The 12,706-nt window shown below is 36.8% G+C and overlaps 1 protein-coding gene across 2 annotated transcripts in view; it reads left to right on the forward strand.

The window, feature by feature from the left end:
• The window catches only part of shroom3 (shroom family member 3), a 62,047-nt gene that overhangs the window by 6,951 nt on the left and 42,390 nt on the right, over positions 1-12,706 (forward strand). The window contains exon 2 of one of the 2 annotated variants that reach the window (XM_066710915.1): positions 4,310-4,464. In XM_066710915.1, the coding sequence (XP_066567012.1) occupies positions 4,310-4,464 (155 nt within the window). Of the gene's footprint in view, positions 1-4,309; positions 4,465-8,543; positions 9,388-12,706 lie in introns of those variants that run through there. The other variant, XM_066710916.1, reaches the window with a different exon arrangement.

The following is a 12,706-nucleotide window of genomic DNA, read 5'->3' on the forward strand; positions in this document are numbered from 1 at the left end:
TTGGCAGTAATCCAAGACCAAAAAAAAGGAATGCCAGTAACGGTAAAAGCCTGGCTAGCTTGAAAAGCAACAAAAGAGGAGAAACTGAGAAAGAAAATCCAAACATACACTTAAGGTAGAATTTGCAGGATGTATTAATTTATACTTTATTTTGTTGCTTCTTAATTTTTCTTCAGAATGCTGGTAATTGTTGTTTGTGGCGTTTTTGTGTTTTTTAAATGATGTCGCTGTGACCTACAATTTATGGAAGCGGCAGGTTAAGGAAAGGTTAAGAGAATTAGTCTTGTTGTTCAAGTCCATATTAATAGCTTCATTGTCAGCGCCTTGGCACCACATCCACAATTAAAGACCCCTTTTCAGCTTCTTTGGGCACAAAGTTAAGTAAAGCTCTCCTTTCCTTTTGATGGGAGTACAACAAATTGCTACTAAGAAAGTGTTAAAGAGCTATGCCTGTTTTTCAAATTATTCTAAATATTTCATGGCTTGAATGCAGGCATTTTACTTCAGTTCCTCTCCTTGCTGCCAGTTGCATCCGACTGTTATCAAAAGATAGGGGCATTCTTTATACATAAAAAGGATCATAAGAGAATGTGAGACAATGTAATTGGACCTTTCTAAAAAAGAAGTTTGTGGATTCCAGCGAGTCACAGCCAGGAGAACTAAGAGTTTGTGTTTAGCCAAAAGGAACTGGTGGGCTTAGATGTAGACAGGTTGAAATTACACAACATAATGTTCAGTAGGTTTATCAATTATAATTACAGTTGGCAAGCATAAAATGCAAATGTACTTTAAGGAATGGAAAAACATGACTCATGCAATCCAAATAATTTAAGTGGAGATTCATCATGTGGGTGAAACTTAAAAGTAGCTGTATCCCCATTTCCAAGCTCATTGCATAGTCAATATACATGATAATGTGGTACTCGGGGTAGAAATAACAAGGCCTGTTTACCTAAAAATGGTCAACACAGAGCATCTTTGTTTACTCTCAGCCATATGTGCATATTTTTTGCAAGCTGGGCAGGGAAAATGTGACTCCTGTTTAATATAAAACATGAGATGTTTTGTTTCCTTTTTCCTTTTTTCTGAAAAAAACACAGCACTGAGAATTCTGTTCAAGCAGAATCTGACCATGGTTATTCATTACAGGAAACTAAGGGCCTGATGAAATCAGAACTTTGACCAACTTGCTAACAGAAAGCTACAAACCTGTGTTGTTTTTGTTGTTGTCAGATGCTACTTTCTTCCATTCTTGAATGTAATCACTGTCCACAAGTACATGTTTGTAGTTCGCTACTAACTAGTCATAGGTAAGCCCTGGTAGTATGCATTGATCAACTGCTTTTCTCTTGAGGAAAAGGGGCAGATACTGTACTGTCTCTTCCAAATGTACTCCATCCTTTCTTTTGAGATCTTCTGTCAAAGCTCCATTGGCACAGATTAGTTGACCACAGCACGTACAACTGATGACATCTTCAAGTTTCTCTTACTTTAATCTTCTTTACAAGGCTGTTGAACTGTGGTCTTGCATAAGTTCATTTTGAGTTTATATTTATACAGATACAAGTAAAATGCACATTTCACATTGCTATTATTCAGTATTTGGAGATTAACAATCGTGTGCAGGTCGGAGGCCCCACTCGGGTTTCGAACCCCGGGCCAACACAGGCACTCCACACAACACAGCTCCATCCAGGACAGAGAGAGAAAACCGCTACGCAAAAAGTAGTCTGCTGATGTGAGAGGTTTATACACTCTACTGTTTTCACACAGGGGTTATGTCACTGTAACAAGCTCATGTCTACAATGATCCCTGTTTCATTCCATAACTTGAATGTTCAGATTACTAATTAGCCTAGTTCAATACATTTGTAGTCCATCCTCACTGGTTTAAGTCTGTATTCACTTGGGAAAAGCTGTGATACCTGGAGATAAATAGACCAATGGCTTGATTTATCTTCCAGTTTGTTTGGGGTGATCTTCATTAATTTTGATCAGAGTTTCAAATCAAATATTTTTTTACAGAATGCCATTGACAGATGCTGTTTTAGGGAATATTAATCTCCCAGCCTTTGAAAGTTCTAAATGAGACACTTCTGTCACTTTCCGTATACACCCAAGGCATTTTAAAGCATATTAAATAGTCAGAAAGGTTACAAACAAGATGCCCATCTTTCACATTTAGTCACTGGTAAATTAATCTTTCAAGGCAGTTTGTTCTACTCATCTATTTATCTCTCCATAGAGAAGTGTGTCTTATTCTGCGTCATAAATATGCCTGTGCTTATTTTTTTATTCATGCCCTTGGGTCCTTATTTTATTGCTCATTTTGAAGTTCTCCTTTTGATTGGATTTGTATATACATTTAACTAATATGAATACTTTGAATAAAATCCCCAAATAATTGTCCCTGTTCAAGATTAATCTAAAGAGATTATGATCCTTGTCTGTGTATGACGTAACTTTCAGGCCTAGTGTGTTGTATAATTTCTATTGTACACTTTTAGTTATTTGTCTAAGCCTCTTCTTGGCCTTTACAACTATTTCCCTATAAAATATAGACTCTGACAAGTCAGATGACTTGTTAAGTTCTCATTCTTCTCACTTGCACTTGATTTCACAAGCAATAGAATGATGCTCATAGAAACAGAACTAGTTTCTCCACCCTTAAATGAGTCACCTCTGCAGGTAAAACACATCGAGAGAGCTTAGGCCTAACTTTTTTCATTGCCCATACTGCAACTAGCATTATATTGGAAATGTCCTATTGTAGTTTGACCCACATCTTGTATGAGGGTGACAAACAAGTTATGAGTTTAGAAACCAATTTAGTCTATAACAGTACATTTGCACATATAACAATAGGCCTACTTTAATGGGAACAGTCACTGCCCGGGAATGCTTTTTTGTTATTGGTATTTCAGCAGTTGTGCGGTATATTTGAAAAGCAAGTTATAAATCCAGCCATTTCTGAGCATTGGTGAGGAAAATGAGGATTTAACCACTTTTGGTTTCTTATTTGTGTGCTACACCCTGTTTGTGTAATGCAGTTTCACAAGTAGAACTTCAATTTTCAACTTGCATAATCTAGGTATTACTGGGAAAATAAACAAGTCTGAGGAATGATTGATGAACATTATGCTGAAAATTGTCTAATCTGTTAGGAAGATAAATATTTTTTTCCTTAGTGGCATGGAAAATGGCTGGTCTATATATATATACAGTACTGTGCAAAAGTTTTAGGCAGGTGTGAAAAAATGCTGTAAAATAAGAATGCTTTCAAAAATACACATGTTAATAGATTATATTTATCAATTCACTAAATGTAAAGTGAGTGAACAGAAGTCAGTCCCAACATCCAATTTTCAGAAGTAAGTAGGTTCAATGCAAAATAGATCCTTAATTTATTATAGGAAAAATTGAAAATGCTGTTATTTCAACTGGGTCTTTTTTCAAGAATGGCATTTGTTTTATTATATTTAATTGTACTATTGACATAAGATTGTAATTCTAAGCTGTGTGTCTAAATGTTATAATTCTTTGTGTCAAAATTAACAAATATAGCAAAAGCAAAGAGGTTTGATGTTCAGACATGTTTTTCTGATTAAATCCCTCAGGTAATACAAGTAGTTTACAAAACCAGACTTTCTAGTTGAATTTAATCTTTCCATTTGCAATACAATGTGCTGAATGGAATCTTACACAGACAAACCAACAAGGATTGTAATGTTGTAGAAAATAACAGCAACAAACCATCAAGCAGACCATGGTTCAATTCAATTTGCCTTGAATGTAAAGTCTAGTAAAGCACAGCATCTCCATGGTAAAATGTGGTGGAATATGCTAAGCCTTGATATAAATTGAGAAACAATGGAAAAGCAAAGAGCATAAGACAACCAAGTGCAATTACAATGCAGAATTTATCTTAAACGGAGTTATTTCCATAAAACAAAATGATTTGTAAATCTGTAGAATCAGGTTTTTTCTAATTTTTACCTGCTCCTCTGACTCAGATGCAAAAACATGAACACTTTTACTTCTGTTGCACATCTTACTGCTTATTTGGATGATTATAATTATTCCTGTTGCCTGTTGTTTTTTATGCGTTTAATCTGTGATGTAGTGTAGGTTGGTGGGAGCGTCTGAATGATCTGAATGCAGAAACAGAAGGTTTGAAAGGGAAGACAGGAATCCTAAGTGCACCAGGAGAAAGTAACAATACAGTAAGCACGTGTAGAACTGTGATAAGAACTAAAACAGGCAACTGCTATATTGGTGCTCCTTTAAGCCTCTCTTTCTGCTCCCCCAGGTTGAGGAAGGCGGTAAGGCAGCCCTGTTACAGCACAGACTGCAGCCGGGAGACCAGGTGGTCAAGATCAACGAGGTGGAGCTGAGTGGCTCAAGGCAGGAGGCCATTTCTCTCGTCAAGGGGTCATATAAGACCCTCAGGCTCACTGTCCGGAGGTATCCAACGACGCACTCCTACATCCACTCTCCATTACCTTTCACAGGCATTAAAATCCAAATTCCATTTTGTCAGTCTAAAAACTAATTGTATGTAAGAGGGTAAATGCCCACCATTGTAATATTCCAGTCCTGTAGCCTTTTAGTTTTATTAATCTAGAAAGCTGACAAGCGAACAGAAGTGTAAGTGTTTCTCACCAACAAACCCTTCTTTAACCAAATTATGGCCATTCTGTTCTGTCCTGATCTCCTGTGAAGCTCTAAATAACTCCCCGTCTGAGAAAGAGACTTCACTGCAGGGGTTTCAGTCCTGTCCATGGGTTTAAAACACAATCCACATCCTGCAACACCAGCCTTGTTTAAACAAGTGAAGTTACTGTGCTTCCAGGTCCTTTCAGGCTTATCCTAATGCTATTTCTCATTCTCTTTACTGAGTCTCACTTTGCCCGACACCCTTCACTTGCTTAAAAATAAATCTTCATTAAAGTTTTCACTAACACATTCACTGACATCCGATTCTTTGGGATGAAATATATTAAAAACTTAGACGTGACAGTTTATCACAAATCCTGTGTTACGTGTTAATTTGCCAATGTACATTGAAGTCTTTTATCGCCGTTAAAAATAACAGACCCTATAGGCAATATTCGGAACAGGTGATCAGAAAGCAGTAAAAGGTATTATATGAACCTATGCTTATGAAATTCTTATATGAAGTTTTAATTAATCTGTAATCATGACTTACATTTGCAAGTCTTTACTCCCTGAGGACCACAGCACTTTGAACGTACTGGTATGGCCATACTGCTCAAAGGGTTAAGGAAAACATATGGGTTGAGAGTCCATTCTGTCAGTAACGTGAAGGCTTTCGACTCCAAAATCTTGTCTTCCCATCATGCAAAAAATTAAACTATACACAACCCTCACAACAACAAGAATTAACTATACACAACAGATTAATTGTTCAGCACAGCTTGGCATTACAACAATTCAATTTTGTATCATTCTAACTGCACAACCCATCTCCAGTCAAAATCCTCCCACACATAACTGCTCCTACTTGGGAAATGTTGTACCCTCTGTAGCACCACATTCATGCTGCACTGATACATAAGCTTTTACAGATAAGATGTTTGCCAGCATCACTCTACCCACCACCCTAGTTAAGTGGAAGGATCAAGCTACTGGGCCTTGACAGCTTGCAGCACAACCTCTGTATGCTGTTATCTATACACCGTCAGCTCCATCCAAGAGCATATGACACCCATTTATATGACAATAGACATAAGTGGTGTAACCTTATATACAGTAACTCGGATATGGGCCAACTGGTCACCCGCTTTGGGTCATCCAGCCCCACTTTCCCTTATCTCTCGCCTCTGTGCTCCATCCATGCTTATCACCACAGGCTGAGCATAGTTTGGTTCTGCTTCAAAATATGACTAGATTGTTCTATGAAACAGGGTTCAGTGCAGGCTGTTCATATAGTAGATGCACTGCCTATAAAATTAATATTTAAAATGATTCCCCAGCTCAGGCAGGTATCATGAATGTTTGCACAGTTGTTGGTGACCGTCGCCATACTATGGGCATGGACTGAGCCATTAGAGATGTTGAGAACAAAGACATGGAGCATGTGTGGAGGATATGGGCTTTCTTGATAATTCGGTTAGTTGTTTAATATCCTGTAGTGCAACAGGGCAGTGTTTTGATATAAATGTAACATATGTAGTTTGAGAATGAGGACGATGCACCACTACAGTAATATACTTTCACAATTCATGTATTTTTCAATTATTATTTTTTTTCTTTACATCCAATGCTGTGCTTCCATAGTGCAATTATCAGTTTTTTTTTTTTCAGAACTTGTTTTTGATGACACCTTTAATCAATTAAAACAGAAATGTCAATAACAACAAATTAACAGAACGGGTTTGATTAAGTAATTGAGAGTTTTTGTTGGAACAAAAACCAGCAGGATAGGTAGTCCTTCAGAACCACTGCTCTAGAGCAAAAAAAAAATGAGACTGGCTGATTTCTAACTGACTGGGAAAACAGTACTGAGTGGATCGGTATGTTTGAATTGAGCCTGTTGATAACTGTTACTGGAGCCAGATTGGAGTGATTGCTCTTGTGTTAGTGTTCACTTCAAAGTAAGATGTCTCAGCCCTTGGCAATAACAGTTTATTTAATTAAAAAATAATTTCTCTCTTCTAAAGTTCAAGGTTTTTCTGTTTGATTTATTTGATGTAATCATTTTTAATCCTTTAAAAAAGTAATGTCATCATAAAGCATAATACAACAACTATTGCTACTACTATTACTATGACTACTACTAGTAATAATAATAATTCAGTAAGTATGTCTGTAAGTCTAAGTATTTCATTTCTGTTGTATAGTATATGGGAAGTTTATAAATCAGTTTTACAATTGTTTTTGTTTTAAACACGCAGTAAGCTCTTATTTCTCTACTTTCCCTACTAAACATTCATGTATTCATTTTATTTGAATTCCCCCAGTAAGTCTCTAATTGAGAAACTGTTTCCTATTGTAATTGCTATTAAATAATGCAGTGTATCCTCCAGGGGGCAGGCATTAGGGACAGTTATCCCTGCTGTATCTCTATTTTTGTGAGCCAGACTGATTACAGACCTGATAATAGTAATAAAGTGGAATATAAAATGCTGCTGTGATGAAATCAACAAATGTTGGTGCTTTACAGTCTTATCTAGATTTGTTTTCACATTCAGCAGCAGGAGCTACAAGACATGTTACTTATTAATATAGAAATGATAAGGGATGAGGGTTTGAGAAATTATAAAAAGGATATAAAGTATATGAATTGTTTGTAGGTATTGGGAAAGAGTAATTCTGTAACTTTCTTTTAAACTGCTTCCAGAATGATTAAGTACTTACTAGAAAGACTTGTTATCAAAATGTAAAGCTGACACAAATTAGATTTACAGTCGCTTTAAGTCCAAGCTCAGCGTGCATTGTTATGGAATTAAACGTTGGAGTGGTTTGGATGTAAATCTGGGCTTGGTGTTTTAATTTTACTCTAGACAATTATATGTTTGTTATCTTTGTTCTTGTTAATACGTTTTAAGAAAATGCTGGAGAATAATATTTGGGGAGAATTTTACACAATACCATATTAACATGCTACAACCTAGAACATCCCAAATATGTATATACTAGAAGGCCATATCCATAGAAAAATGTCATGTCAAGCTAAGTTAACCCCTGTTTTTCCTAATGAGGAAGAAATTGGGTTAGTGTCAGATATATAGCTCAGAGTTAACAAAAAGCAAACAAAGTGAAATATTTGTAATATTGAATATTTATTTTTAATATTTTATAAAAGAGATGGTAAACCTAACTTGACAAAATACTCCAATGGAAACTGGTTATTTCTAGATATTTATTTACAAATATACAATATAACATTTTTCACTTATGAGAAATTACATTATTCATTTCCTTTGAGGTATGCACACTTTTGTCAAAAAACATATAACAAATTATATTCTGATCATTGTAAGAAAATATAAGTTGCCTTGGATACAACCATCATCCAAACAGGTTAAGAATTCATATATAAGATATATTTACATAAATAAAAACATAGATTTGACATCCATAAGAAGTCTTCTGGGTAAACATTTGCATGGTTCACAACTCCTTCTCAAGAAAGTCGAGCATTCCCATGCAGCTGAAAAAACGGGGTTGTAAAATTGTGAGTGAGCTCCACAGTGAGAATATCAAAGTCTCTTTGAGCCGCAGCAGATAAAGGCCACAGTTCATTACACGACTGCCATTTGTGCAGTCAGTACTGTGTACACACCAAGGTTTTTATTTTCTTCATCAAAGGCAGGCAATAATGATAACCATTGTTGCACACCTAGCTCTGTCTCAGTTTCGCCTTTTATTGATTGAAGACAATTGTTTTATTGCCCCATATTACCGAGGCCTTGCAGACAGAGAACTCACTGGTATTGGTAGACGAAGAAAAGGAAATCTGCCAGAAATTAGTTGCGGTGCTGAAGACTGTCATTCATTTGCATCTTAGGTGCAGAGTTCACAGGTTGGGAAGACGGAACCTAAGGAAATATTTGTGGCAGGCCGGCTTTCTCCAGTGTGTAGTAGGTGGGGTGTAATAGGTTCGCTCCATAAAGCACTGAACAAACAGCGGTTGAAACGGCCACAACCATTCAGACAGAGATAATGCTGCCTGAATAAACAGACGGTAGGAGTAGGTGAGCCATTACAGCGTGTAATCTGGACTGTGCATGGAAGGAGCTGCTTGCTTACCTGAAACTACGACGTCACTAGCCACCCTGCCATTAGAAAAGAGCAAACTTGACACTGGTCTCAACGAAGGATCTGCATCAACACGGGGGCGTTTTGCTTGGAACTGGATGCCCGAATTCCTGAAGCAAAAGGCACATGGGAATTATTCTGTATTGAGCTGAGAGCACCACCGTGGGAATGGCCAACTTCTCCAAGGCCTTGAATTTGTGGTACTGAAAGCCTGCTGGCCAGCAATGTCTCTGCTGGGAGGAAAAACTGTTAGAGTTTAAAAGAGAAGAGCTAGGAGCCGGAACAGAGTCACTGTCAACCCCTTGGGCATTATGGGATGTTTACTTGCTTGTGGTCACCTCTTACTGAGTGCTCCTCGCTGAACTGCAAAAGTAAAGTACTATAAAGCCAACACATGCTTGGGCGATAGTGTTCTTGGGTGATTTGGGTTGCAACTGGCAGCGCAGACTGTCTCAGGGGAAAGGCAGTGAATGCATTCTCTGTTATTGGATTAAAGTGATTGCAATGAGAAAATTCTTTGAATAACAACTTTACCAGAGCCGCATAGGTTTATGTACATCGGACAATGGATGAAAGCCAGGGCGCCAGTCAGGCTTTAGAAAGGTACGTGGCCAAAGTGACTGGCAGGGAATATCGGGAGTGTTGCGTTAACTTTATTATTATTATTATATTTATTATAACATAAGTGTAATACAAAAGTGCAAGAATACAGTTAAGTACAAGACATCAAAAATACAAATTCAAATTAACATTAAACAGAGCAATTCAGAATATAATACATTTACAACTTCCAATTTACACAGGTAAGTACAGTAAGTGTTCAAATGATTTAATTTTTTTTAAATAGATGTTTAAACGATTGTTTCTTAAAACTGCTCCTGATAACTAGGTATACATTTATTCAATGATTGACAAACCTAATTGATTTTGTTTTTATCCCAGATTATAAGGGATATTTGTATAAATAACCATTACATTAGGACACAGCCAATAGCATTTATTAAAGTACAGTATTAAAGGTGCTTATGACCAATGGGAGAATACATTAGCATAACCCCCTTTCCATGGAGAGTTAAGGCACAGGGATGTTTTCAGAGGAAATTGTCTCCAACCGGGTTTCAAAATACTTTTCTACTATTTACAGCAAATAACCAAAGTTAACATAGATTAAGTACAAATAATACAGGATACAGGTTTGCATCTTAAATGACAGTATCCACTGTGGTAGATGGCTAATGGGGAAACTGATTTACCTGACAAATGACTCAGGCCCCACCCTTTTGATATATTTCAAATAATCATCACCAGACTAGAACGACAAGTGCACAGAAACAGGCCACAGGCTTTTACACTCTTCTGTCACAGCAAGTTGTCCAACACTGGAACGACTGTCTACAGCTCCATCACAACTGTCTGTCTCTTTGTTTGCATTTAAACATTTCAGGCTAAGGATGGTGAATGGTTGCCAGATTCAGACTTACCAGAACTAACATAATTTCCCCTGCAGAGTCATTACGAAGGATAACTCTTGTACTGCGCGTGCTTTGGATTTCTTGGTTTGGAACAGTTGGCCCTTTTTTGAACTGCCCTCCAATATTTTATTTTGGGTTAAAAAAGGTTTCTAAATCACATCAGAAATGGCTTTTTATGTGCCACAGGCTCAGTGCTCATTCTCCTCTGTGTTGTCTACCCTCTGATATTCCCTATTAGCTCTGAATGGGATTGTGTTCAAACAGATGATTAGTGGCTTTTTTTAGTCATGTTTATTACAGCTATTCAGATTAAAGGAATATTAATCCTGCCATTAGGGGGTGAGAGAAGTCAAAAGCTGTCATCTCGGCACAGAGCATAACAAGCCCTTGTGTGAGAGCAACCGTTACTGACGAGGAACTCTTGGCTCAGAGTTTGTAACTAAAACCAGTTACACAGTGTCTGCATGAAAATCAGCATATGATTAGGCCTTCTCTGGGTTGCATAATGCTCACATTTTATACCAACTGGTCTACTTTCACTCCCTCTGGGAAGTACACCCTCATGTATGAACAGATTTTGCATAAAATAAACAAAGAGCAGTTACTGAGGGAGGTTACTTCTGCCCCAATGGCAGAGGAGATACAGTGCTCATTGTTATAGCATCCCTAGCAGAGGCTGCACAACTTTAATTGAGTGATTTGGGCAGGAAGCCCATGGAACACAGCATTTGCCCCAGCCTCTAAAGTTGTTTGTTTGTTTACTGTGCACTTCATTAAGAAGTAGTTCTCCAGAGCCTCCTTCATACTTGTTCATGTCCATGACAGATTATCTGCCCCCTGTTCATTCACTTGTAGTATTCAAGATGGGGGCTGGCCTTCTGTGTGTTTCATCAGTGGAAGACTTTTACAGTAATGCTCATAAATCTGCGATCATACAGTATGTGAGCTCTGTCTATCTTTTGTTTGACGCACGCAAGAATGGATTTGGGGTTTCCTGTGTTTTGAAACATAACATGTTTCGTGCCGTGTCCCTATTAAGTAAAACCTATGTTGGAAAGAGAGAAATCCAAATTCCATGTAAATCAGGAAATTTTAAGTATATTTTAACTAAATTAAAAACATTATTATTATTATTATTATTATTATTATTATTATTAGTTCGCCTGACTGGCACGATTGGCTTTTCAATGGGGAACAGTTAAAAGTTATTTAATGCTAAGCTTACAAATAGACGAGTGGTATGACAAAGATACAAAATGCAATATAAAATTCAAATGATACAGATAAAGAAAATGTAGGACAAAGTACAGTACAACAAATGACGTTCAAATAACCAGGATATTGAACTAGAAAAATACATACGGGCTATTGGTTTGCAAGTAAAATCTTTCTCAAGAAAACAAATGGCCTTGTTCAAATGGGTACTTTATTTATTAACTGTCTGTTTTTATTATAATTTCTATTATTATTATTATTATTATTATTATTATTATTATTATTATACATTTCTTAGCTAACGCCCTTATCCAGGACAACTTAGTTTACACAAGAAACATTTAAATAATTATCGTGAAAAATAGCTGTACTTAGAGCAGCCTCTTGTGCACAAGTGAAATAAAGACATCTGGATGACCTGCATTGTATTGAAATTAAATTTAAAAAAAATTATGCTTTCAATCCACACTTAAAGCATAGATATTTTGACTGTGCTCTATATTATATTCTGTGGACAGATGTACGAGCGTATATAGGAATCTACACCTTGGTTAAGGCTGAGTATGTTGTGTTCTGTACAGTTGCACAGAAACCATACTTCAGAATTGAAAGGTAACTCTTCTGTATGTTCAGAAGCACAGCAGTATTTTCTTCTTTTAGTTTTAATTTGAATTTGTTAAATCCGCTTTCAGGATAGGAAGAAATCTGGATAGTAGCCATATCTTTCTTTTTCTCTCCCTTGCATGCCATCTCCTGTCTCCCAGCATCTCCTAATAAAGTCAGAATGATGAATTTAGAATGTGTCTAGTGTTTTGTTAACAGACAGGGATAGTCATACTCTCTGCGAGTTTTGCGAGTGTTTAAGGCATTGTGAGAAATCTGTGCGTTTATTCATTACTAGAGACGTCTGTTGTCAAGTGATGACAAAAGCTGGAATTTTGCAGATCACAGTGTGCAAACATTTATCCTGTTAAAAACGCAGTTGTGTGATGTAGCCCAGATCCTTTTCATATGAGTTTATTTGTTCTCTTTATTTTGGCATAATTCAAATATTCAAGACCAACAGTTGCAAAATTAAAGCAGCCCCCGTATGGCTTGGATATTATCATTAGTTTAGCCCTTAACCGAGGACAAGACTTTAATATTTGTGTGTATTGTAAGTGGCTTCAGATAGATAAGTTTGCAACCCTGGCATATTATAACAAGCCTTCTTAAGTAGTGGAGTTCTTTTCACA

The sequence above is a fragment of the Amia ocellicauda genome, chromosome 8 (assembly GCF_036373705.1).
Source record: "Amia ocellicauda isolate fAmiCal2 chromosome 8, fAmiCal2.hap1, whole genome shotgun sequence".
In the NCBI taxonomy this organism is placed as follows: Eukaryota; Metazoa; Chordata; class Actinopteri; order Amiiformes; family Amiidae; genus Amia; species Amia ocellicauda.